General features: G+C 39.3%; 1 protein-coding gene across 1 annotated transcript in view; it reads left to right on the forward strand.

Annotated features, from left to right (window-relative positions):
• The window catches only part of LOC113219610 (glypican-6), a gene marked incomplete at its 5' end in the record, with an annotated part of 584,830 nt that overhangs the window by 483,799 nt on the left and 74,411 nt on the right, over positions 1 to 26,620 (forward strand). Inside the window, one exon of the mRNA XM_026446588.2 lies at positions 4,948 to 5,091. Coding sequence (XP_026302373.2) covers positions 4,948 to 5,091 — 144 coding nt within the window. The remainder of the gene's footprint in view (positions 1 to 4,947; positions 5,092 to 26,620) is intronic.

Here is a 26,620-nt window from a genome sequence, read left to right on the forward strand (position 1 = left end):
AGACATTTTTTCTTCAAATTTTATGTAGAAAGCAAAACTTCTGGGACATACAGATTATGGCATGATAAAATTAACCAATTATCAGGCATGTACTTTTCCAGACACGTGGTTCTGTTTTTCTGCCTTACATATTGTACTGTATCATCATAGTGTGTCTGTGTGGTAAATAATATTGTTATTCCCATTTGACAGAGGAGGAAACTGAGGCTAAGAGAGGACCTGTAAATGTTGGCATGGCGACAGGCTGTCCTCAGCCCCATCCATCTGCCCACCTGTATATACTTGTCCTTGGTAAATGCAATCAGCTTCAGGGCTTTAAGTACCCATCTTTAAGCTGATGATCCAAATCGCCATCTGTAGCCATAACCAATTGATCTTCTGACTTTCATTGAACCTACGGCCCTTTCCATGACATGATTATTTCTCACTTGTTTTTTCCCTTATTCAAAATGTAAAATGTTGGAATACCAAAGCCACTGAGGAAAAGGCTCACTGCTCTTTTATACTAACCTAGCCATGGCCCTCATGAGCCACAAAACTGTGCCTAACTATACTGCTGCTAAACTCAGAAAACTGAGACAGTCCAAATTTTCTGCCTAAAAGTTTCCTTTGTCACCCACCCCATGACCCTCATATTTTAAAAATACTTTTTTCAGGCTAACAGATGGCTTGCTGTCCTAGTCTGCTCAGGCTGCTATAACAAAATGCCATGAACTGGGTGGCTCATAAAAAACAGAAATTTATTTGTCACATGTCTGGAGGCTGGGAAGTCTAAGATCAAGACTTCAGCAGATTTGATGTCTGGTGAGGACCTGCATGGTGTTTTATAGATGATGGCACCTTCCTACTGTGTCCTGACATGAGACAAGGGGGCGCTGTCTGGATCCTTTGTTGTTGTTTTTTAATAATGGCACTAATTCTATTCTTGAGGGTAGAGCCTAAGCACCTCCCAAAGGACCTACCTCCTAATTCTATCACATCTGTGATTAGATTTCAACTTCCGAATTCTTGGAGGACACAGATATTCAGACTATAGCACATGTATTAAACATCAAATTGTTAATTTTTACTTTGTAAGTCATCTCAGTTATATGATAGATATATGTGGTTTAAGGTGTACTCTCAGTATGAGACTAATACAAAGGTTTTTTTTATCATTTCTAAGCAAAAACAACTGCAAAGTACTCCTTTGTAAACAGTTCTCATTAGGTTTTGTAAAATTCTGAAAAATAGCTCCTGATCCCTAGGCTGGGAACTTCCGTAACCAGGGCTCCTTGTTCCCAGAGCTCCCAAGATGGCTGGAGCCTCTCCTTCGCGGACTGGGAGTCTTCGCCTCACGGATTCCAAGGAATGGAATCTTGGGCCTGATTTGTTTTTCTAAGACCAGCCGAGCGGGCACAAAAGAACCAGCGACCAGGCATGGGTAGGAGCAAAACTGCAAGTTTATTTTTGGTCACTTAAGGTGTGGGGGAGAAGTCTGTTGGCCTCCGGCAAAGAAGGCCGGCAGAGTCCCCGGTGGGGCTCTCCCACGGAGTTCCCACAGTCCCCACATCCCGACAGGAGTGGGACTGTGAGAAGGCCGAGTGGCTCATTGGCCAAGAGCGGCTTTTCTAGGAGTGGGAGGGCAATAGGCGGGGCACGGGCGTGTGGGGGCGGGAGGGGGCGTTCCACAGGTGCCACCAGGTAAATCTTGGTCTCTTCGGATTGACGTCACCTGGCGCATGCCCAGTTGGTCTGCACCTTCCCTGCGCAGGCTGCATTTTCGCAGGCCCCGGAAGAGTTGGTGGTGAGGAAGAACCCTGAAGGGCACCATCTTGCCTCGGTTCGTCCAAACAGGGCCATGCAGTGAGTGTTACAGCTCTATTAGTAGCCGGGGATCACAGAAGAGAAGGGTGGAACCCAGCTACTAGTGTTTAGCTCAGTTAGGACGAAGCCGGGCACTTTGCCGTGCAGGAACAATGGCAAGCCTTTAGTAGGTCGGGAACAGCAGTGGGCACCTGGCTGGATCAGGAGCACAGCGGACACGCTGCAGGATGCGGAGGGATGGAAGTCAGCCGCGGGTCTGCAACAGCGGCAGACAGCAGTGGTGGACGGGGAGGGAAAGCTCAGCTGGAGCCCTAACAGGTACCAGAGGAGTGTGCAGTTGCAAGATTTAATAGAGTGAAAACAGAGCTGCCATACAACGGGAGGGGACCCAAAGAGGGTAGCCTGTTGCCAGCTGGAATGCCTGAATTTATATTCAGGTGATAGATGATTGGCTATTTCTTTACCTCCAATTATATTGCTTTACCTCCTGGTTTTGCCTAATTAGCATTTTAAGCTCTCTTTACTACCTGATTGGTTGAGTGTGAGCTAAGTTGCAAGCCTGGTGTTTAAAGGTGGATGCGGTCACTTTCCCAGCTAGGCTTAGGGATTCTTAGTCGGCAGAGGAAGTCCAGCTAGTCATGCCTCTCACTTCCACACTAAAGGGTTTCTTTTATGGCACTTCTGTTTTTCTAAGTGTATGATAGGATCTCTTGTTTAGGGGCTTCCAAGATGTGAGGTTGTTGTGACAGACTGTCAGGTAGGTCTCCACCTGATTATGTGGCCAGGTGGTGTTTCGAAAGTAATTACCAGTCAGTGTTTTCCGCAGGTTTGGTCACAGACCCCGTGATTTCTGCATGGAAGCTATCTTCAATATCCAAACCTGACCTAAATAACGGAAACTACTAGGCTATATTAACTAACCTATGTTCTGTAATAATTAACACCCTCCAAAAAAAAAAAAAAAAGTCTAGCAAACGTAAAGTTTTTCCATTATGATGAAATATCTCCCTAGAACACTAATATTCTTTCAGGGCATTCGTGTTTCTTTGATTTAACTTAACCCAGTGAGCCAGATTTTTCCCAAAGGGTGAATTAAAAAGGTCCGTTAACTCTTTCAGTACCTGGCTTCATGAACTGTCAGCAAGGCCATTAGTATTGTTTCGCCTTAGGCTTTACATTTTTTAAAAGTCAGCTGTCACTTCCAAAGCAATCCAGAATAGCACACTCAACAGATCCCTGGAGCTTTGCAAATGTTAATGCCCTCCATCAGCACCGACCTTGCCAGGGGGAAGGCACTAGGGAGAAAAGGGCCCACTATCTTTATCACACCGGTTTACACCATCAGCTTCAGAAATTGTGTGAGAGAAGAAGAATCAATAATGTGTTAAGACCAATCTAGAGGAATGCCAAGACAAAGTACCGGCGCTCTGCAAAAGGCTGAGTTGAAGGAGAACTTCTGAATGCAACAAAAGAAAAATTAGCTGTAGTGGTAAAACAAAACGAATTGTGTCTCAAGACGGAATTTGTCATTGTGAATGGCACTCAAGAGCTCTCTGCGTACTTCAGTGGAATCACATAATATGCATGATGAAAAATGCTTATTTTAGAGTTAACGCAGAATGAAATAACAAAACTGGAACGAATGCATTGCAAATATACTACACGCACGTTAAGATCAGCTCATGTAAATAACCCCAAAAAGTTTACTAAAGGAAAAGCATCCAGAAGAATCATCTGCTATGGAGAAATGGAAGAAATAGAATAAAGTTAAACTTCATCAAAGTTTCATGAAAATGTTACTGCATTTCCTGTAATTCTAGTAAAGGTATTATCTCTTGATAACCAGCACAGAATGTAAAGCTTCTAAAAACAGCAAAGGAAGATGAATTCCACACCACCCTGAGTGAAATCACTGTGGAAAAGAAGCGGCAGCTCAGTCCCTAAGATCATTACAATAAAATGTTTGATTTCCCATTGCAATCTTAATTGTGACATGAACAGCTGTCAACAACAAAATTAGAGGAAGCTGTCATTATATGGATTTCATCCACATTTGCTTGTCCTATTTCTATACCACTGCTCAAGAGAGTGTTTTTAAAGAATTCTTCCAGTGGAGATTTTCGTAACTCAAAGGGGAGTCACTGAAATTATTTGGCTTTATATTCTATACAATGAAATATATTTGTCATGATAACAGGAATCCCAAATGGATGTTTATAGAATGCCACATTCAAGTATGTAAAAGTGAGACACAATTCACTTAATCCTGAAGTCATTCTGTGGAGTAACTATTGCAATCCCTATTTTTAGTACAGTTGATTCTCTTTATTGTAGTTGTGTTCTATAAAGTCACTGCAAACATTGACTTAGCAAATACTGAACCATTGCGGCAATGAGAAATACAGAGTTAGGTTCCTGCAAGCCACTGGCCACAACAGTTTCATCAATCAATCAATACGTAAACTTGTGTTATGTGTGTTTCTGTGAAAAGACACCTTATTTAATATATAGATGATTCATTAACATTGAACTCATAGCACTATCACTCAGGCTTGAAGGAAGTTTATCTAACATACATATTTTTGCCATAAGACACATTACACATCTTATGGTTAGGAACGCTTGACAGCAGTTCAGCCCAATGCTTGGGACCATTTTAAACCTTAAAATCAACAAGAAAAAGCAGAAAAATGTGAAAAACATTGTACTTACTAGACCACAAAGAGAACACTTGTTTCCAATCTGAGAGCTGAAATAAGGAGAGTGTCTTCTCCAACCTCAGCTAGGAACATGATGCAAATTTTTTGGCACTGTGTCTCTATGTCCATGAGAGTACTGCGAGTATTCATTTTGGGGTTTCAAATAAATTTTAGTGCGTAAGCAAATTTGCAAATATGGATCTACCAATAAAAATTTACTGTGTATGCTGAAACTATGAGTCAGGGAATACAGTTGATCACTATCTGGGTAATTCTTTCTGTTATATTAGTGGTTATACTTGTTTACATTTCAAAATTAGAGTGTATTGGAGGTAAAAGTTTCATGAGAAATGTAGACACCGTTGCATTGCACATTTCTGCCTCATGAATTTAGGAGAAAATTCACTGTATAACTTTCTTTACTTTTCAATGGTTCTTCCAGGTCTTTCAGGGATGTGGTCAGCCCAAACCTGCTCCAGCTCTCAGATCTGCCCGCTCAGCTCCTGAAAATTTTAATACACGTTTCAGGCCCTACAATCCTGAGGAAAGACCGACAACCGCTGCAGGCACAAGCTTGGACCGGCTGGTGAGTATTCTCAAACTGATAACAATGGTGGATGCTTTGTTTTACCAAGGTCATTCTTTGAAACTCCTAGGAGATTCTGAAAAAGTTTGTTATAAGAGTCATCTCATTCTTATATCTGCTTCTGTTCTTAATTCGAATATTGAAAAGTAATGGGATCTTTCTTTTGAGTCATGTATTGGATTATTTAAGAAATCTATTAATCCATTAAGAAACTATTAACACATGTGTGCAGTGACCAAATTTTCAACTTCTTATTTCTCATGAAATATTAATTTGAAAACTAAGTTGCCAGTTCTTCCAGAGCTATAATTGCAGTAGCAGATTTCTTACTCATCTGCTTCAGTTCTTTTCTGAAAATGGTTATTTATTAAATTATGATATAATGCAATTTTATTATGACTTCTTATTTGCAAAGTTTTCTGTTTGAAAGACCTTGCCCGGAAACCCTAAATCAATGTTACTATTATTTTTTTTTCTTTTTTATGTGTCTTTAAAAAGTTAGAATGCCTTAGAATTAGTCACTCTTTGAGCTGTTTTTTTTAGCTGTGTGTCAGGGGACTCAGTGATATCCATCATCAAAGCAGTTTATAATACTTGGAAAATACAACCATAAGCATAGTAAATACAATTTTTAAATGTGTTTTAAAGGCCACATTTTGCTATAAAAAATAAAAGCTCATAATTTTAAAGAAATACTGCCTGATTATTTTTAATTCAATTTCTTCCATTTATAGTACTATAAACACTTTATATACCTGCAATTGTTAGTGCTGTTAATGTTGCTTTGCCAATTATCTTGATGTAAAATTAACAGATAAAATCCTTAATGTCATAAAGCACTTGAACCACATCTGACTGTATCATATAAACTCAGATCTCAAAGACTGCCAGTTATGAAAATACTTTTATTAGTCACTGTTATAAATTACTTTATGATTTTAGTTAATATCCTTCCATAGTGTGGAACTCATAAGATTAAATTTGTTGAATTTGGCCTCAAAGTAAGTATATCTCAGCATTTCTCTCTATAAAAATCAAATGTGCTTACAACCTAAAGGCCTATCTATGAAGCATCAAAATAAAGGGGTAACTAACCGTTATATTTTGTTATAAATTTATTGCCATTTGTTAGCAAATAAAGCCTTCTCTCTAGTGTAGATATTTGTAGTTGCTGCAGCCTTCTACTTTACCTTGCTTATATCTATTCTTTTTTTTCCCTTGAGACAGGGTCTCACTCTGTTGCCCAGGCTGGAGTGCAGTGGCATGATCACGGCTCACTGCAAACTTGACCTGCTGGGCTCAAGTGGTCCTCCAACCTTAGCCTCCTGAGTAGCTGAGATGACAGACATGCACCACCATGCCCGACTTTTTATTTTTTTGTAGAGGCATGGTTTTGCCATGTTGTCCAGGCTGGTCTCGAACTCTTGGTCTCAAGCAATCCACCTGCCTCAGCCTCCCAAAGTGCTGGGATTACAGGCATGAGCCAACACGCTTAGCGGCTTACATCTATTTTCTGTTGCAGTTTCAAGAAAAGTTTAAAAATAGTCACCATTTTTCTTTTAAACAACCAATTAAATTCCACCAAATAACTAGTCAAACTGCTGTAAAGAAATGATGGTTTTCATTAGATTATGTTGTTTAAATTTTACTTTACAAAATTGCATTGTATATTAAGATCTTTCTAACCAGAGGACAAATGGTGAGTATGGGTTTGGTCCCTTTTTTCCTATTTTCTTTGGCTCTAATTTAGTTATTGGGACAATTCAGTCTTCTCTGAATTTTTGTAAAATCTAATTTAAGAACAGGAGTACAATGTGAGATGAATAAGTTCTAAAGATCCGAGGTACAACTCTGTGGCTGCAGCGAACAATAGTGTATTGTTCACTTTAAAAAAAACTGTGAAGAGGGTAGATGTCATGTTGAGTGTCCTTACCACAATAAAATAAAATAAAAAGTTTTAAAAGAACTGGGGTACATTACGCACTTAGTTAAAATTGCACTGAATTTGAACAATGTAATGATATGTATGGCAACTAATTTTTTCCCTTTGAAACATAGAAACAGTTTTCCCTCATCCCCAGGAGAAATAAACACACACCCTTAAACAGGGGAAGTAGAGCAAGAAAAATATGTTTCTAAAGACAATATTTTTGCAGCTTAGCATAAACTAAGTAAAGCTTCAACACTTGGAGAATTTTCTCTGGTGTTTAAAATCTGATGGACGTGAAAATTGAGATTTTAACCTTTTATAAAGGAACTTTGTTGGTAATGTTCAAAATGCTCTAGATATAAGGGTCTTGAGAGTATAGACAAGTAGCAAACAGAATGAAAATCTTCTACCTTTTGCACCCCTTAAAAATATATTTTATCAACCTTTTTCTGAAAATGATTGGTAATGGTTAAATGTACAATCACAAGTAAAAGCCAAGGACCAGACTCCGTGCCTAAGTAAATCAATAAGCCAATTGTTTTCCAAAACGTTCTCAGACAGCATGTAGCATTTACTTCCTCAGAGGTGTGGCTTCAGGCTCTGTAAGTGAAAATTGCAGTTTTATTTTTTTTTTATTAAATTAAATTCTGATCCCTTCCCAAATGGTAAGAATTAGTGATGTGTAAAGCACAGTCAGCCATAAGCCCACTTTGCTCAGCTCCTGAGAACAAGGCGCTGTTTCCACATCAAATGGAGCTATACCAAGGTTATTCTTGAGAGACACGAGTTAGGTCCAAAGCTAATAACAGAGTCTCGCAGCCCTTGGCTCCCCTGAGGCCTTCTTCCTTTGGGGGTTCCAATATAGCTCTGAACAGTGGAAAGTCGGGGCAGTTATCCTTGGCAGACCGCAGTACAACAGTCAAACATGCTCATCTTCAAGAAGGATGCACTGCGAAACTATCCAGATGGGTCTGTCATCCATTACAGCCTATTTAGGCTGTTTATAAACAAGGCTCATATTACCTACTCCTGTTTCAATTTTTCCCAGAAAAGATGTTTCCTGAATATTTATAAGAAGCATGTGTCTGAGAAAAGGAGGATAATTGGAAAAGATTTCCCTTCATTTCTTGAAGTGTTTCAGCAGAAAAATGCTTCAAAGGACAATATCAAAACCCTACTCCAATCACCCCACCCGTTTTGCCAAAATGAAAATGACTATAAAGCACTTGGAGAGTTACTTCTTAGTGCCATTTAAATTAGTACCTGTGGGAATAACTTTGGGATCTGTTGGTACATGTTCTTATATCAGTTATTCTAAAGCTAATTTTTAATGTGAACTGGTAATTATGGGGTTTGTTTTAAAAATAAAACTAACATCCCCAAACTGAGTAAACTGCTGCTAAACCTTATATGAAATAATTGAAATCAAAACTCTGTCTTTAAAAATGCACCAGTTCCATCATTTAACATCTTGTTATATTTATAAGGAACTTATAAAATCTTTTGTATCACTAGGGAACATTTCCATGTGCTCCTCTAAAGTTATGTAGGCATAAGAAGCAGTTGAGGTAGCCAGAAGCTTTCAGACATGCTACCCTAAAGTGGTTTTTGTTATCCAAGAATGAGTGAATGTATTTTTATAAATTCAGCTGCTGACGGAAAGCCAACTCATCTAAGACTGTCGCAGTCCCTAATGCCAACGGCCATGATTTGTTGAGGATACTAATGTTATCAGCTGCGGTAATTCAGTTAACAGAGTCATCCTACCATCATGTTGCTTTCTTGTCACCAACAAACTCCCCTTAGAAGCCCCTCTATCCCAGCTGACTATTAATGACTTTCAGTCAAACAGGCCAGAGATTATTGTTTGCACTCAGGAAGAGACTGGTCCTGTTCCTTTATTCTTAAATGTATACTCTGCAAATTCTCTTACATCATTTGATGTGAAACTATAATTTTTTAAAAGGTGGTTCCAATTCACTGGAAATGTGAAGTATAAAAATAAATCAGCACAAAATAGCTCGATTTTTAAGATCTGAGCATCAAAAGGTATTTCAAATTAGCCTCTGTAAAACGCAATTAGTTGTACAGCTCAGAAAATTAGAGCACAACATGTTCTACAGCTCACAGACGCACTTGGACAGGGAGTGTCAGTTACTTTATTCTAGCTGATTCATTGCAGTAAAAATGGACTGTGCATGGTGTATCTTAGAGGAATATGTTTTATAAAAGTAAGTTAAAAAAAAATAATAAAAGCCAGGTTTGGAAGTTAACAAGTTGGTGATGATTTAGACCCGTAAATCTCCAGTAAGTATTCAACACTGTACTGTGGATATGGATTTCTCAAATATCCTACTGGTCTTTCTGAGGGAATTTGGGATGGGGGTGGGTGGAATGCCAACCTACAAAGCTAAACTCTGTGCCTGTGCTGTGCTATTATGTATAGAATAATCTCTTTCTCTTTTTCCTTTAAATTTGTTTTCCTCTTGCTTCCCAGAGGACTGTGTGGCGGACTATGCAGCATAGTGTAAGCATTGGTCTTCTTCTTCCTCTCATCCCCATTTGTCTTTGTACAGTCATTCCTGAGAAATTCCCCCACCACTGTCCCTTTCCAAATTATCTGGAGTGGATTGAATACTGCACATGGCCAACTTGTTTGGTTGTTTCCTCTCTGCTTGCAATTTATGGTTAACAACCATTTTCATATTCTTCTCCAATGGCCAAGTTTTCAATGTAATCTTGGTGGAAGATGAGCTCATCGAATGGCTGATTTAAATTCTGTCCTAATGTTCAGACAATGTGTAGTCTGCCTGGAAAACTAGCTCTTCCCTGTTAGAATATATTGGCCTTTTTCTTGTGCTAATAAGAACATACCAACATCAGCCCTCATGCATAAGGTGCTAAGGTTTCCATTAGCTGAGACATAGAAAATTTAAGGGATTAAAAAATAGGTTGTTTGCTTTTCATTTTCTTCTTCAATTTCCTGATATCTTTCAGAGTATTCAGAGCATTTGGAGAGGGAGCATTGGATATTTTTTACTTGAAAGCTTACCCCCACTATGGGACTGAGGACAAGAACACTCAGGTTATCTTACTTGACTATATTAACCAAAATAGTCAGTTATCTAATCTGGTTTCCGCAATACCACTGCATGCTAATAACACTTTTTATTTTTTTGAGATGGAATCTAGCTCCCTCCACCTCCTGGGTTCAAGTGATTCTCCTGCCTTGGCCTCCCGAGTAGCTGGGATTACAGGTGCACACCACCACACCCAGATAATTTTTGTATTCTTAGTAGAGACGGAGTTTCACCATGTTTGCCAGGCTGGTCTCGAACTCCTGGTCTCAAGTGATCCATCCACCTGGGCCTCCCAAAGTGCTGGGATTACAGGCGAGAGCCACTGTGCCCAGCCCTGATAACACTTCTTAAAGACATGCACCCTACATGGTATCACGGACTGAGGTGGGAAGGTGACTCTCACCTGAGGGGTACATATTTATTTGTGCAGCGCACCTGTGACATCATAGTGCTGTTTGGCCTTAAATCCAGGCAGTGATAACACGATGTCTAAAATCCCTTCTTTGAAATCATGTTTTTAAAAAGAAATTGTCCCTTGAGCAGTATCCCCATTCATTATTCCTGAGGCCATGTGCCCATATCCATATTCCTTGAGACCAGGGTAATTTGGGTGAGGTAAGAAAATTAGAAGGTATATCTGGAACAGGAACACTGCGGAAAGGAAGACCTTGAGAAGGGGACAAGGAAGACAAATAGCTCAAGGGCTCCTGACACTAAGAGGGAAATGGGAGGGGAAAACGTCATGGGTGGGACAAGTCAGGGTTCTGTTTGATTGGTCCCATTGATGACTAGAGTGGCTTCAGTGAAGTCAGTAGTATCTGTCCTTCCCAACACATTCTCTTGGGAGTTCCAGGTTTTCCTGTAGCTGGTCCAGTTTGGTTTCCTCATCTAATGGTTATCATGACCCTTGTAGCTTTCCCCAAGGGTTATCACTTCCTTGAACATACTGGAATGAATACATATCATAACGTCCCTGTGTCTGCTGGACTTTCCTACTTGTTCCTATAACCTTATCTAGGCCAAAACAAACAAACAACACAAAAACCAGATGTCTGTTTTATATATGAGTCTTCCAAAAATACACTGTAACTTTTGAAATTCATCAGTAGGTCATTGGTGACAAACATGGTGTTAATATTATTACATATATATTTAAGTACTTACAAAAGATCATCAAGATATGCAACTTTTTAAATTGTTCTGAAACGAAATGGACAAAGCAACTGACATGCTGGCATCATTTCCTGCCTGACGGTTAGTACGAGTTTCAGTAAAATGCTGCTGATAAAAATGTTCTTCCATGCCCCTTTGGGGCCATTTTGGTGCAATTTAGAAACTCTTGGTTATAAGGAATCAGGAAACTGTCTGTTGTTCATTTTCAATTGCCATGGCATTTCATTGTCACCTCAAAGGATTCTGCACCCAGCTAAATCCACTAGTTTGCATTTCAAAAGGATGTCAGGCTGTGTTTAAGAAACTGCTTTATTATCTAGACCTTCAGCCACTGTGTTTAGGTGAAACTGATATTTCCCAGCTTCCACCCCAACACAGACACACACAGAGACACACACATGCACACAGACACACACACACACACATACGTGCACTCACCCTCAGTCTTTGCTTGGCCTGAACAAAAAAAGTAAAACCTCAATAACAACAGTAAGCCAGATTCTCCACTTTAATTAGTTTTCTAAAGATAAATGGGTCAAGGCCAGATTGGCTTTCAGCCTCTGCTGCAGCTGAATAAATTATGTCCCATTCACCGCAGCAAACAAATGGCTACTGCTTCATCCACTTCAGGTTGTGAACAGCCTGGTCTTGCCTGAACCTGCTTTATCTATTTGCTGTGAAACCCCACTGAGACACCCCAGTTTCATTTTCAATGAACCCTTGGTAATAACAGCAGCAAAATGCAGTGAGCTTTCAAAGCAGGGAGAAAATAAGAAAACGTTAAAACCAAACCACCCAACTTATTCTGTCTCGGTTTCTGCTCTTCTCGGGGCAGCATCACCAGCATGTGGTAGCAGGGAGAGCCGCCTGTCACAGGCTTCTTTCCATTTAGGAGGCTGTGGTTGATAAGCCCAAGGCGGGAACATCATAAGACACACATATAAAATGATGGCTTATCTCCAGGATATTCTGCTTATTCCACGGACTGGAAGGATGCACAAATCTAATTCAATGGTATGCACTGTTGGAAACCTGGATGGAACTCCTGACCTTACGTGGATTTTTTTCAGCTCATACCCAATAGGCAGTGAACTATTTTTGCATCCCCAGGAAGCTATTCTTTTGGGCACGTGGAGGAATAGTGAAAATAGAAGGCACGTAGACCTCTCTTTCAGTCCAGGCAAAGTTGTGTTTAATTGCACAGGGCTGTATACCCTGGGGAGAAGGAAGAGTACACTCACTCTAGCTACGTTACTCCCTGAGAGACACTAAAGCCCAGTCCGCATCACTGCTTTAAGACACGTTCAGAGAATCATATGGATTCCGACAACGAAATAATGTTACGCCACATGTTTTGGAAGGGGAACAATTTTGCACAACTTACATTAAGTGTGAGTTACATTCAATCATGTTGGGGGCAATTTATTAACAAAATCCTTTTCAACTCTGGATTAAACTCTCCTTTATCCTCAGAAACACTTAAGCAAGAGCTTTGGTGATCTCTGTATCGTAAAAAATGAAATGTTACACTTTCAGAACCAAAATAGGGCTATTACAGATTTTGTATCTATTTTATGACATGTTGATATGCTTATTTTCTGCTTCAGGCTTTCAAATTTCTTTCAAGAATTCCTAGACTTCAGCTAAACCCAAATTGATGCATTCTGTAGGTATCAATCTATCAATAAATGTATTGATTGAGTTCTTCTCTGTTGCATAGCACTTAGCAAAACTAGCTGCTGTGTACAATCTACATTATAGCATGTTGTTAGTGCTAGCGTCATCAAAAGGCAAGTGACTAGAAAAGACGTTACTTTCCAAGTCAGTTAGACACGCCATGTCTTCTTCAGAGAACAGTACATAGTATAGAGGCTCATGGAATATTAATACTAGGATACAATAAATAGGAGTTTGATTTTGCAATCTCAGATTGACTATAACAAAAAAGAATGTGTAGAAGGTATATTAACAAATGAATAATCATTGGCCAAATATACAAATTAAAAACATTAAACATCTGTAGCATCCTTAACATAGGCCATGTCTAATAGCTCATTTTCCCTTCTTAAGCCAGAACTTTCTGCCCAAATCTTGAACAAATTAAACAGAAGCTTTGTTGTCAGTTACAAACTAGTCAGATGGAAAAGTCCATCTGCACACTCATTCACAGTAACCGTCCTTTATTCTGCTATGTAATTGGTGTTTTGGTGGATTGATTATGGAACTCTGGATAGACAAGCCACACTAACCTGCTCAAACCATACCTTTAAAAATATTTGTTCATGAGACTCGTCAGTTGACATAGATCTTTTATTAAATTATTGAATAGATTAAAGAAACTTTTCCTTGTCATGGAAAATCTGTAACAATATTTTCTCTTAGCATCTGAGATACTTGCACCACAACTCCCAAATGTGATGTTCATGCTTATGAGAGAGAGAGCCGAAGAAATGGGATGTTTCATAAATACCAGTTTTGATGTATTTGCTGTATGATCAATCAGCTTCTAACAGACTCTGGGGCCTATGGAATACATTTTAAAGCACTGGGAATTTGGCTATTCCCATAACATACTCGGACACTCTTTACTGCTAGCAATAAACCTCAGGCATAAACACTGTAGAGAAAAAAACAGATGAAAAGGAACCCGTCTGAGTAAAAATGGACTTCCCTTCATAGCTGTTAACGGTAGAAAGCTGTCTGCAGTACACAATAATTTTATTACTAAGTTCATTCACAGTCATTATCGTCAAAGGCTCTGACTTCATGGGTATTTTCTTATACCCATAACATTGGCTGAGCTATCGAAAAATAAAAAGTCAGGTTGATGGTAAATGAATGAACCAGCAGCAGCTCCATTATATTGCTGGCTAACACATAATTTGTGGGAAGTTGGTTTGTGTAATATCTGTAGAAGCTTTTCCAATGCTGTATTGATCCAGATGGGCCAGGCCAGGCAAAGCCACACCTATAAACAGTCCCCAAAATAGCTCACAACAACACAAGTTTATTTCTTTTGCCCAGTGTTCATTCTGCGTTGGCTGTGAGTCAGCTACATGTGGTCATCACCCTTACTCCAGCACCCAGTGACAGAGCAGCCATTATTTGGAGGTTCACCTGTCACAGTGGCAGGGGAAATGGAGAATGTGGCAGAGGTGGCTTTCATGTCTCTACCTGGAAGGGTCACATCATACTGATCACATCTCATTGGCCAAAGCAAGTCACATGATGAAGCCATCAGGAAGTCAGGGACATATGTTCCTATGTGCCTCACACAGAGAGAGAAAAAGGACATGTTAGTGAACAGTAACATTATCGACTACAAACACTATGATGAAGGCAAGATTTTTAAATTGGTAAAAATCCATGTCATTACTCTCTCCAACCCTAAGACAAACCTGACATGAAAAGGAACAGAAAAATCAGTCTTTCCTTTATTCATCGTATTTATTGTGCGCTAACATGAACCATGTGTGGGTGACTAGACCATAATCAAAGAACTCACAACACTTTAGGGCAAACTTGTCCAACCCACAGCCCATGGGCCACATGTAGCCCAGGATGGCTTTGAATGCGGCCCAACACAAATTCGTAAACGTTCTGAAAACATTATGAGATATTTTGCATTTTGTTTTTAGTTCATCAGCCGTCTTTATTGTTAGTATATCTTATGTGTGTCCCAAGACAATTCTTCCTCTTCCAAAAAGTGGCCCAGGGAAGCCAAAGATTGGACACCCCACTTTAGGGGATGACAGGCAAAAATAACTATAATTTACATCCGACCATGCTCTTGTAAAGATTGCCCTGCATATGAACCGACTCTTCTACGGTCTTTTGAAAGAACTAACTTTTTTTAAAAAAAATTTTAGAATCCTAGGAGAAATCTAAGTCCTCATTAGAGAGGGGGCATCTACATTGCCCTACAAAACCATTATCCTTTTTCAGTCAGGTTGATTTTCAGCAGTGGATGCCAATGGAGCTTACCTGAACTTTGAGTTCAGTCATCATTCAACTAGAGCAAAGGATCCAACCCCAAATCTGAAGGCAGTGCCTCAGAGGAGGATACAGAAGTTGTTGCCAAGAAATAGGAGAAAAGTGGCAATGAAGAAACAGAATGAGTAAAAACTTTTTACTACTGGCATCTGGATGTCTCTCAGATCCAGACAATATGTATTTTAAATGAGGCTTCGATATTGCACATTGTGAGTGCTGCTCTTGTATGACTTCATGTCATGTTTGCTCAGGCAAAGCAATTTTTCTGCTCTTCTTTCTGGGCCAAACTGGCTGGAGCAAATCAAATTGTTCTCCCTTTCTGTCTCTTTCATACATCATCATTTAAAATCACCAAGAATTCACGTTCTAGAACCTGCTGTTGTCTTCTTGTACAATATCAGTTGATTTCTGAACGGCCTTCTTCGAAGGACAACACTTTTTACAGGTTAATCAAAGAAATTGCACTGGCTGATAGCAACAGCAAACTTATCCATGGCAATGATAGTCTCAGGAATGTGCGTGTCATTGGCTTCTGCGTGGAATTATTGGCAAAATTGTAGAACTTTGATTCAGCTGGAAGAAAAAGAAGAATACAAATTCTTAAATTATTTATGCATAATGAGGCAGGAAACCAATGACTTTGTAAATTTTATTTTAAGGGATTTTGACCTCAGAAAACTCCCCAAAGCAGCCAGCATTCATTTCCGTGAAAAACACTCATCTCTGTACTTGAAAAAGCAAAGCATTTCCTTTGCTTGCTCTTTGCAGCTCCTTGAATGCTAGAAAAAAAAGGGTAAATACAAAGTGTCTAGAAGAGCTCTGAGAAGAAAACATAGAGGCAGCAAACTGGCCTAATTGATCTACTCACGTAAAATCCAAAAACCCAGAGGCTATCTTTAGTGCAAGACATGTCTGCACAAAAATGTTTCCAGTTACTCAGGAAAATCAAATCTTCTTTATGCAAAATGTCTTCAAGGAACAGGAAGTATTTCATTAGGTTTTTAATGGTGAGGGCTCAAGTAAAAGGATCCTCATGCTCTCTTTTGTCAAGTTTTTTTTTTTTTTAAGAAAAGGAATAAAATTAAAAGCTCTTCACAGTATAATCATTTTTTAAAGTTTCCTTTCTCCATGATTTTGGAGGATGAGAAGTAAAATGAATATTTAGGATTTTTTTTTAAGAAGCTGACTTGGAATAATTTGGATCGCAGTATGACAATGAAAAGTATAGTGTATGTGAGTGTAAGAGTGTGCGTGTGTGTGTATGTGAGTGTGAGAGTGTGTGCAAGTGTGTGTGCGCGTGTGTGTGTTTCTTTTTTAATTACTTTCCACTCTTTGTGCCCAGTAATAATAGGTGGACAACTCAGAGATTGTTACAGTTATTTACCAAATTGTAGCCAAAGAGTGCTATTTTTATAGAAATATTTGCGATTCATCACTACTTTTTAAAATTCAGGAACACTCAGTTGTGAACAAAATGTGACAAGCAGCTTCCAATACCTCCTAATGCCACACATGAGATGCCACTGCTCTCTGCTTCATGGAAGAGTAGAGGGAAGAAGATAAGAGGATCTTTTCCAGAACATGCCCCAAATCTGATGTATTTTTGCTGATTTTTGTTTTATCTGTTTGCTCTATCAATTAGGGCTGAAAGAGAGATTTTCACTGTGCAAGTAGACCTATTTCTTTTTGTTTTGTTTTGCAGTAGCTCCCCTTTATCCATGGAGGCTATGTTCTAAGACCCCTGGTGCATGCCTGAAACCACCCATGGTACCAAATCCTATATATACTGTGTTTTCCTATGCATACATACCTATGATAAAGTTTAATTTATAAATTAGGCACAGGGAGAAATTAGCAAGAACTAATAATAAAATAGGACAGTTATAACACACTGTAATAAAAGTTATTGAATATCTTCTCTCTCTCTAAATATTTTATTGTGTTATACTCACCCTTCTTGCAATTAAGAAGAGGCAGAGCAGGATAGCATGAGATTTCATCACACTCCTCAGAATGGTGCACAGTGTAAAACTTGTGAATGGTTTATTTCTAGAATTGTCCATTTAATATTTTTGAACTGCAGTTGAAACCACAGAAAGCTGTGGTTTCAGTTACTCATGGTCAACTGCAGTCTGGAAATATTAAATGGAAAATTCTAAAAATAATTTTTTGTGAATGATGTGTATATTTCACGTCTATATTTATAGTTAAAACTTACCTTTCTTGTGAATTGAGCTTTCATCAGTATATATAATGATTTCCTTTCTCTACTGTTTTCTGCCTTGAAGTCTCTTTCTTTCCAATATTAATGTAGTGACACCAAATTCTTAAAAATATTTAACTGAAATATCTTTTTTCATTTTACTTTCAACCTTTCTGAACACTTATGTTTTAAATGTGTCTCTTATAAACATCACATAGCTAGATTTATTTTAAAATCCAGAATAACAATCTTTTTATTTCAATTGGAACAGTTCACCTAAATGTACTAGAAATGTTGATATGTATTTCTTCCATCTCATTTTGTGATTTCTGTTTGTCTCATCTTTTTAGTCTTACTTTTCTTCTTTCTTGTGGGTCAATTGAGGACATTTTCTTACTTCACTCTGTTTCTTTTAGTGTTTGGAATCTAATACTGTAGTTTTATTATTATAATAATTACCCTTGAAATTTTAACATGCACCCTGACTTATCAAAGTCCAAGTTTAATTAAAACATCAATACCTTTTCGTTTTCTGTAACAACACAAGAGGACCTTAGAACACCTTGACTCTGGTAATTCTCCTCCCAATTTATATGCTGTTATTATGGGATAATTTAGTTCTGTCTTATGTGTGTGCGTTTCACACAAAACGAACGTTAAGATTGTTATTACCATTTTATACTGGAACTTTTAATATAGAATCAACTACATTTCACCACTTTCTTTGGTTATCATTCCTTTTGCATAAAACCATCCATTGGAGTGACTTCTTTGGTCTGGAATACATATAATAAGTTTTCCTTTACTGAGAGTTGTATTTGAAAATGTCTTTTCACCCTCATTCTTGAAAGACATTTATGCTGAATTGTAATTCTAGGTCAACAGTTATTTTCTCCAGGTGCGCTGATGCTTATATTTCACACTGGTTTCCGCTGTTGCTGTTGAGAAGTTTGCTATCAGTTCTCCCTTTTAAGTAATCTGTATTTTCTTTCAAGCTGCTTTTAGGGTCCTCTTTGTTGTTATGTAATTTCATCATAATGTATAGGTATAGATTTCTTTTTTTATTAATTTTGCTTAGGATGTATTGGGCTTCCAGAATTTCATGATTGGATTCTTTGACTATTCTGGAAAATTCTAACTCATTATGTCTTCAAATATTGCTTCACCCTCTTTCACTCTCTTCCTCTACTCATCCAATAACTGACTGGACATGTGAGACTGTCTCACTCCATCCTTCACTTCTCCTAACTTTTCTTTGTCTCTTGCCACATTCAGAATAATGTATTTAGCTGATAATAATGTATTTAATTCTTAGTTGATTTAGTCTCTCAGGTTTATTAAAAGCTAAATAAAATACTTTATTTGCCATTAAACCCACCCACTTAGTTTTTAACTTCAGTGGTTTTATTTTTCATTTCTAATACTTAATGAATTAATTTTCAGATATGCTTCGTCCTGTGTTCAGTAGTATCTGCCTCCTCATCACATTTCTAAATTCTACCTTTTCCATTTTAAACGTGTTTATTTTATACTTTGTGTCTGATACTTCTAATATCTGAAGAGTTTGCTGGTCTCATCTGGTATTTCTGCAGTTTCTTACAAATGGTGCTTTATTTCCTTGTAGATGTTATGTTTTCTTTGTTTCTGTTGTGTTTTTATTGTGTGTGTGAGTTTATATTCCTTGGAAATTAATCAATAGAAAGTCTGGGTGGCCTGTGTTGAAGGGTATTTCTATTTCATCTTATCCTAAGGATTTTTCCCTTGGGAACCCTGGCTGTATGTCGTGGAGTAGTGATACTGTCTCATCACATTAGGGAAGCCCTGTGTTCTACTCTCCTGTCCTTGCCCACCCTGCAAATCTAAGGCCATCAAGGTTTAAGGTCATCTGGGTCTAGGGAATGTCCTTTGGACCAAATCCATTCTCAGTACTCTTGTTTTCTTTTCTGGGTGCCCATTTTCACTTAGTTTGGGGCCTTTGAAAGTTTGCTGCTTTCTTACCAACTCATTGACTCCTACATGCTCTATTTCATGTCGCAGTATTAGCTGATGTTAGGAAATGTGCAGGAAAATACAAATGTAGGCATACACAAGGTAACTTCCTTCATCAACTCTGAGTTGATTGTTTTTTAAACTTTTATTTTAGATTCAGGGGTACACATGCAGGTTTGCTATATAGGTAAATTGCATGTCACAAAGGTTTGGTGTACAGATTATTTCGCCAAGCAGATAATAAGCCTAGTAGCTAATAGGTAGTGTTTTTATCTTCACCTTCCTCCATCTCGCCCTGTCAAGTAGACCCTGGTGTCTTTTGTTCCCCTCTTTTGTTTACATGTGTTTTCATCATTTAGTGCCCACTTATAAGTGAGAACATGTAGTATTTGATTTTCTGTTCCTGTGTTAGGATGGGAACAGATAGTGGCCTCCAGTTGTATCCATGTTGCTGCAAAATATATTACTTCATTTTTTATGGCTGTGCAGTATTTCATGGTGTATGTGTACCACATTTTCTTTATCTAGTCTACCACTGATGGACATTAGGTTGATTCCATGCCTTTGCTATTATGAATTTGGCTGCGATGAACATACATGTGCATGTGTCTTTATGGTACAATGATTTGTATTCCTTTGGGTACATACCCAGTAATGGGATTGCTGGGTCAAATGGTAATTCTGCTTTGAATTCTTTGAGAAATTGCCACACTGCTTTTCATAATGGCTAAAGTAATTTACACTCCCACCTGCAATGGATTAGCATCCCCTTTTCTTCACAACTTCGCCAGCATCTTTTGACTTGGTGGAGCATCATACCATTTTAGAGCAGAGCATTGGAGCAGTTATTTTTTGAGTTCTCTGTTTCTGATAAATATTCTTGGAAGCCCTATTTAACTGGGCCATGTGGTAGTTGGTACTATTGGTTAATATTGTTCCAGGTTCAGTCCTAAACTTCCAGTCCACAAAGGCAATAGCCCATCTTAGCACCCCCAGCGCTCCCCAGGCCTGAGCCTATGGACCCCAGGCACTACGTAGTTTCACTCCAATACCGAGGCTCTTGGTGCTGCAAACTTCTCCAGAACCCTTGCTATTGGACTTCTTTCATGAATTATTTTCACTAAAAGATGTCACCTATATCCACAAACACTGACCTTCAGAGAGGCAAACTCAGGTACATCCTTCATTTTGTCTCCTTGCTGGCACCTAGAAAGATTCTCCTTCATACATTACTTACCAACTGATATGGTTTGGCTGTGTCCCCACCCAAATTTCATCTTGGATTGTAGCTCCCATAATTCCCACGTGTTGTGGGAGGGACCCGGTGGGAGATAATTGAATCATAGGGGCGGTTTCCCCCATATTGTTCATGAGACTGTGAGTAAGTCTCATGAGATCTGATAGTTTTATCAGAGGTTTCCCCTTTTGCTTGGCTCACATTCTCTCTTGTCTGCCACCATGTAAGACGTGTCTTTCACCTTCCACCGTGATTGTGAGGCCTCCCCAGTCACGTGGAACTGTGAGTCCATTAAGCCTCTTTTTCTTTATAAATTACCCAGTCTCAGTTATGTCTTTATCAGCAGTGCGAAAACAGACTAATAGACCTACCCAGGCCAATCAGGCAGAGAAGAGGGACCAGGACTAGGCAAATCCCTGGAATGCCTGGGGCAGGGAAAGTCTTTACAGAACACCTTTCATGGGCAGCGTGTCTTGTACAACTACTTAATCAGCTGCTATTGTGGAATATTATGCTCCAGACTATGGTGATTACTGTTTTCAACCCAGTTAAAATACGCCTTTTATGGGATTTCCTTTATAATAACAGCAATAATAATAATAAAAGATTTTTAATTAAATAAAAATAGAAATTAAAAAATAAGAAAACAAAAATAATGTGTGCATTCTGTTTTTCTTAACAGAAAAAAAAAGCACTTTTTAGATGGAGATACAAAATTGGCCACATTTGTGGCAGCCTCAGGTGCTAGCCTCAGGGTTGGTCACACAGTGTGGTTCTCCTGTGGGTTGCAGAACCAGAGTGGACTAAACTCTGAAATTGGCAGTTTCTCCTGCAGACCACCCAGAAGTCTGCGCAGGCCAAAACTCTGGACCTGATGGGCTAGTGAAACGTCTAATATATACCAGCGAGATAGACTGGTCTGGCACACATGTGTATTTTGTTTCATTTATTTATTCATGCATTTATTCCCTGCCTCAGACAGACAGAGAGCAAGCGCAGGTAGAGAGGGAAAAGAGCAGCCTCATAAAACCTGCATCCTTGTGGTCCAAATGAGGATGGTGGGATTGCGAAAGAAGCCAGCTCCACACAGTCTAGGGATGTGACTCCCTTAACTTCCTCTTCTCATCCCTCCCAACCCGTGAGTGGAGCCCGCCCCAGCCCACCAGATGCACAGCCCATTTTAATTTGCACATGGTGCAGCATAAATGCCAGATTCAAAGCTTTGCAAGCACACAAGCCAAGTTCAAACTCCTGACTATGTGATTGTGTGCTAATTACCAAATCTCATCTCATTTTCAGATCTGTAAAATGTTGTTTGTAATGATGATAGAAGCCAGTGTGCATAAAGCTCCTAGCTCAGCCACTGTCTGTACTCAGCCTCAATATTCTTAACACCAGTGATAGTAATAGCAATAACAATCATAGATTAAGCTTAGCTGTTATTCTTATTAATCATATTAATAAATACAAAGTCAAATGCCACATATTCTCACCTCTCAGTGGGAGCTGAATAATGTGTGCATGTGGACATAGAGTGTGAACTAATAGGCACTGGAGGCAAAGGGTAGGAGGGTGGGAGGGGTGTCAAGGGATGAGAATGTAATGGGTACAATACAATGTACAATATTCATGGCATAATTACACTAAAAACCCAGAATTCATCACTATGCAATATATTCATGTAACAAGATTGCACTTGAACCCTCAACTTAAACAAATAAAAAAACTCAAGAACATTTAAGTACAAAGATTTAAATTATTCGATAGGATTTCAAGTAGATTTTTTAGAAGATTTTGCATTTATTCAATGACTCTTTAACTCATAGCCTGTAGGTAAACACCCTTGCCCCAGCCCTAGTCTTTACAGGAAGTGGCTGATATGGCTTCATGCTGCGGCATTTAAGATGAGCTAAAGCTACTAAACAAAGCTTTTCTCGGCACATTTAGGACTAGTCGCTGAGGACTAGAAGAGAACTGCAAGCTAATGCTGGCTTCCGGCATTGTTGTCGAATAAAGTGAACACCGGAGTTCTCTCCAAGTTACAGCCACATAGCAAGATGACAAGGAAAAGTCCCAGGGTGAACATTTGGGAAGCTGATAAGAGATTCAAGTTACATGAAGGTATTCAGGAAGGATGCAGCTAAATGGTGGATGAAAATCACCTAGAGGAATGATGGCATACAGAGAGGCAGGGGACCCATGGCCTCTCCAGTGACTCATTTCTGAGAGCAGCATACATGCCTGTGGCCTCATGTCACCACCGGGGAACGCCTCTGAAAGCCTTAAAAAAAAAAAAAAAAAAAAAAAAATTCAAGCCAGACAAGGTAGAAATACTGGTAGAGGACATGAAAAACCCAAAATAGGTGATTGAATTGAATGTGAAGGTGAACAGCATTTGAAATAGCCTTTTTAAAAAAAACTCCCTCGAAGGTGAACACAGGGACAAGTTACCAACTGTAATTGAACTGTAAAATGATCAGCTCTTCGGGAGTAGGTTTGACTATGGGGAATGACAGCCACAAGAAGAATCGTGTGGCTATTTTTATCTTCCCTCATCTTGACACCTCCCCTTTTAAAAGAATAAGAGAAACAGAGGCACAAAGTTAAGACTTATGGCACAAACATAGCAGATAAGAGGCACAGAGATGAGGACTGAGGAACCAGAACTTGACCTGGGTTTTGTTTTTTTAATTTCTGTTCTAGATTTATGTTCACCCATTGTCCTATCTCAGAAAATGCAGCATAGTTCCAGATTGAAGCAGAATGTGCTTGGCAGCCTGTAGTATTCACCAAATACTAGTAAGGATACGCCACGTTCATGATGTGTGTGAGGATAGACAGAGGGTTTTCACATCCTATATCTCATTTGTAAAGCTTGAAACAACTGGAACCAGTAATTTGATGTTTCTCTTGAAGAGACTCCCAGGGCTGCATGTTCTGTTCCCAGGGGCCTAACGTTAGAATCCTCTTGGTGTCTGTGATGTTTCTACTGCCATCGAAGGTCAAACAAGAGGTGAAGGGGCATTTTAGGGGTTTATTGCTATTTTGTCTCTTCTTTGTCGTCCACAGTACTTTCATTAGCTCCTCTGGGGAAAGGAAAAGGGAAGGAAGGAAGGAGAGGAGGGAGGGAGGGAGAAAAGAAGAAGGGGAGAAGAGAAGAAAGAAAAAAGATATGTTCCTTTCTGACACCAGAACTATTTTTAGTGCCCAGAGCAACTTCACAGAATTCTATGATGAAGCCTGGAGAAGAACACGGCTCACTCATTTGTGCTCACTCCAAGGGGAGTAAAGAAAGGAACTTGGTGAAAGGCAGGGCAGAGGCAGTCAGTCTGGATGCCAGTAACTGTTGTGTGTTCCCAGAACATTAAATCAACTATGCACCTGAGTTTGCTTTTCATTAAATCACTGTTGTATTCTCAAAGACTGCTATCACGGGAATTTGGGCTTCAAGCTCCTCATTTTGTAAGCGCTTCCTACATACTAATTGTATAATATCAAGATACCAAGTGAATTATTTTTGGTTGAACTGATGATTAGGAGTAAAGGCTATGGCTCCATTGATTTAAAACAGTAAGAAGCTTTCAACACAAGTTATTTAAAAGGCTCATGAGAATTGTAAAAAGCCCCTCCAGGATTACTGGCTTTTGGTTAAAATCCCTATTACATATTTTTGTCTTCTGGGTTCAAATAATTGCATTTTCTTGGACTGAGGTCAGCCCCTTTCCAACCCTTCTGATCCATGTGGCCCAAAGAGCTCTTTGGTTTACCATGTTTGGCTTTGAGCTGGCTCAGGCCAAGTCTAAAAGCAAGATAGCTTGTTTGGGTAAGCAAAGCAAGACGACAATGAGACGACAGTGAGACCAGAGCCTGATCCCTAGAAGCTCTGACCATGACCTCCTTCCCTCAAAGACGCTCCCTCGTGGTGGTCACATGGGGAACCCAGTAAGATAGCATCGAGCCTGGCATGCAGATTGGCCATTACTACCAGGGACAATCAATCCCAAACATTTCCAGACATTTGCTCTACATTCAGGGATGCTTAGAGTTGGAAGGGATGTTCACATCCATCTCCATGCCCTCACTTTACCAGTGAGAACACTGGAATCCAGAAAGATGAAATAACTGACATCACTTTGGCTGTGTTTAATTATATTTTCTTCCACTAAGATAAGGAATTTTTGGTGTGCTTGTGCACACACGCACACACACACACACACACACACATAGGCACATAAATTCCAAAATAGAGAATTATCTTACCTTATCTATCTTCCCTCATCTTGACTCCTCTCCTCTTAAAGTAATAGGAGAAACAGAGGCACAAAGTTAAGATTTATGGCACAAGGACAGCAGATCAGAAGCTCAGAGATAAGGAGCCAGAACAAGACCTAGGTTTTTTATTTCTGGAACAGAAATAAAATTATTTCACAAAATTATAATCACAAATAAAAAAAGTAGAATCAGACTCCTTGGATCCACTGTCCACTTTCACAAACATGATGGATCCTTTTTTTCTGATAGACTTTATTTTTTTAGAGCAGTTTTAGGTTCACAGCAAAAGTCTGCCCCCACAGAAATACAGCCTCCCCAGCTATCACAAGATGGTCGGTTTGTTACCATCAGTAAACCTCCATGGACTATCCTTTTCATCCAAACTCATTTAAAATTAGCTGTCCAGAGGAATTCTATGGCCTACATGTCGTCACTTTGTAGTGAAAACACAGAAAATATGCTGGAAACTTTAGTGAGTCCTTGAACCTTTCCTCTTTTAGTTAAACGGCAGGAAGCAATGCAGGTGAGTAAAGGTAAAGGAGATTTCGAGGAGTCTTTCCAGCTTGCAAACACAGGCGCTCTGTGAGTAAGAAAAATTCAGTCAGAGTCACTTGTTTCCTCCTCCTATGAGACCATCTATTATAGAAATGCAAGCGTGGGAAAAGGAGGGTCTACCTCCAGCTCCCCCAGTGATAGTTTATCAACAATAACGTTCTCAAGGGACTTTGACGGCTAAATATGTTGGTAGTTTAGCGTCTACCAGCACCAACATGAGACAGAAAATATTCTCAGGATATTTTTGGGACTCCCGTATTCCAAGGCATAGAGAGGGGAATTTGTTATCTTTTTCTCCACATGCATGATTTCATGCATAATTTTAAAAATAAGGGCCACTGCCTCCTGCTGGAACCTGGCTATTCACGTAGCTGGAACGGTTTTACTAGTCGTGTGTTTGTGGAAGTGCTTTTTCTCCTCTGTGTCAGCAAACTGCATGGCGGATGGGACTTGGAGACTTGGAGTTTCATGGAGATGATTAATTACAGAGCATCTCATTGCAGATGCTTTTCTCTTCTCCCTTTTCTGGGCCTTTTGCATCTCTTTCCCAGCTCTTCTCTTCTGTGTCCTCTGCACTCACCATGTCCCACATTGCTACCTCACAGCTGTGGCTTCTCTCAGGAAATGCTAGGCCACAACACAAGAAAAACGGTGTTTTCATACCACGGTTCATTTACTGCAGTCAGGGTAAAAAAACGAAAGCAAAACATTCTAAAAATGCCAAGCACTTGGAGGAATGTCTACTCACGAAACTGACACTTTACTCTGATCCCAGTCCCCTTTTCAAGAGTTTCACTGTTACAGTAACACTGAGGTAGTCACATTGACTGAAAATACAGATTCAAAATGAGTGAGTTGGAGTATTTTTGTGAGAGGTTTTTCGTATTTGTTTTTTCACTTTATTAACGGGAAGTGTGATACCCAGTAAAAAACTATCACCACGTCTTATAAAATGGAATCTAAGTGCAAATAGTTCACCTAGTTTTCTCCTTCCTTGAACAGCTTCAGTGCCTCCTTTTCTTAGGGCAGGAGTTTAGCTGAGAGATTTCCTAGGAGAAGAAACAGGGCCACATTGCACACCTGGAGATGTTAAAACT

Source organism: Piliocolobus tephrosceles, chromosome X (assembly GCF_002776525.5).
Source record: "Piliocolobus tephrosceles isolate RC106 chromosome X, ASM277652v3, whole genome shotgun sequence".
NCBI lineage: Eukaryota > Metazoa > Chordata > Mammalia > Primates > Cercopithecidae > Piliocolobus > Piliocolobus tephrosceles.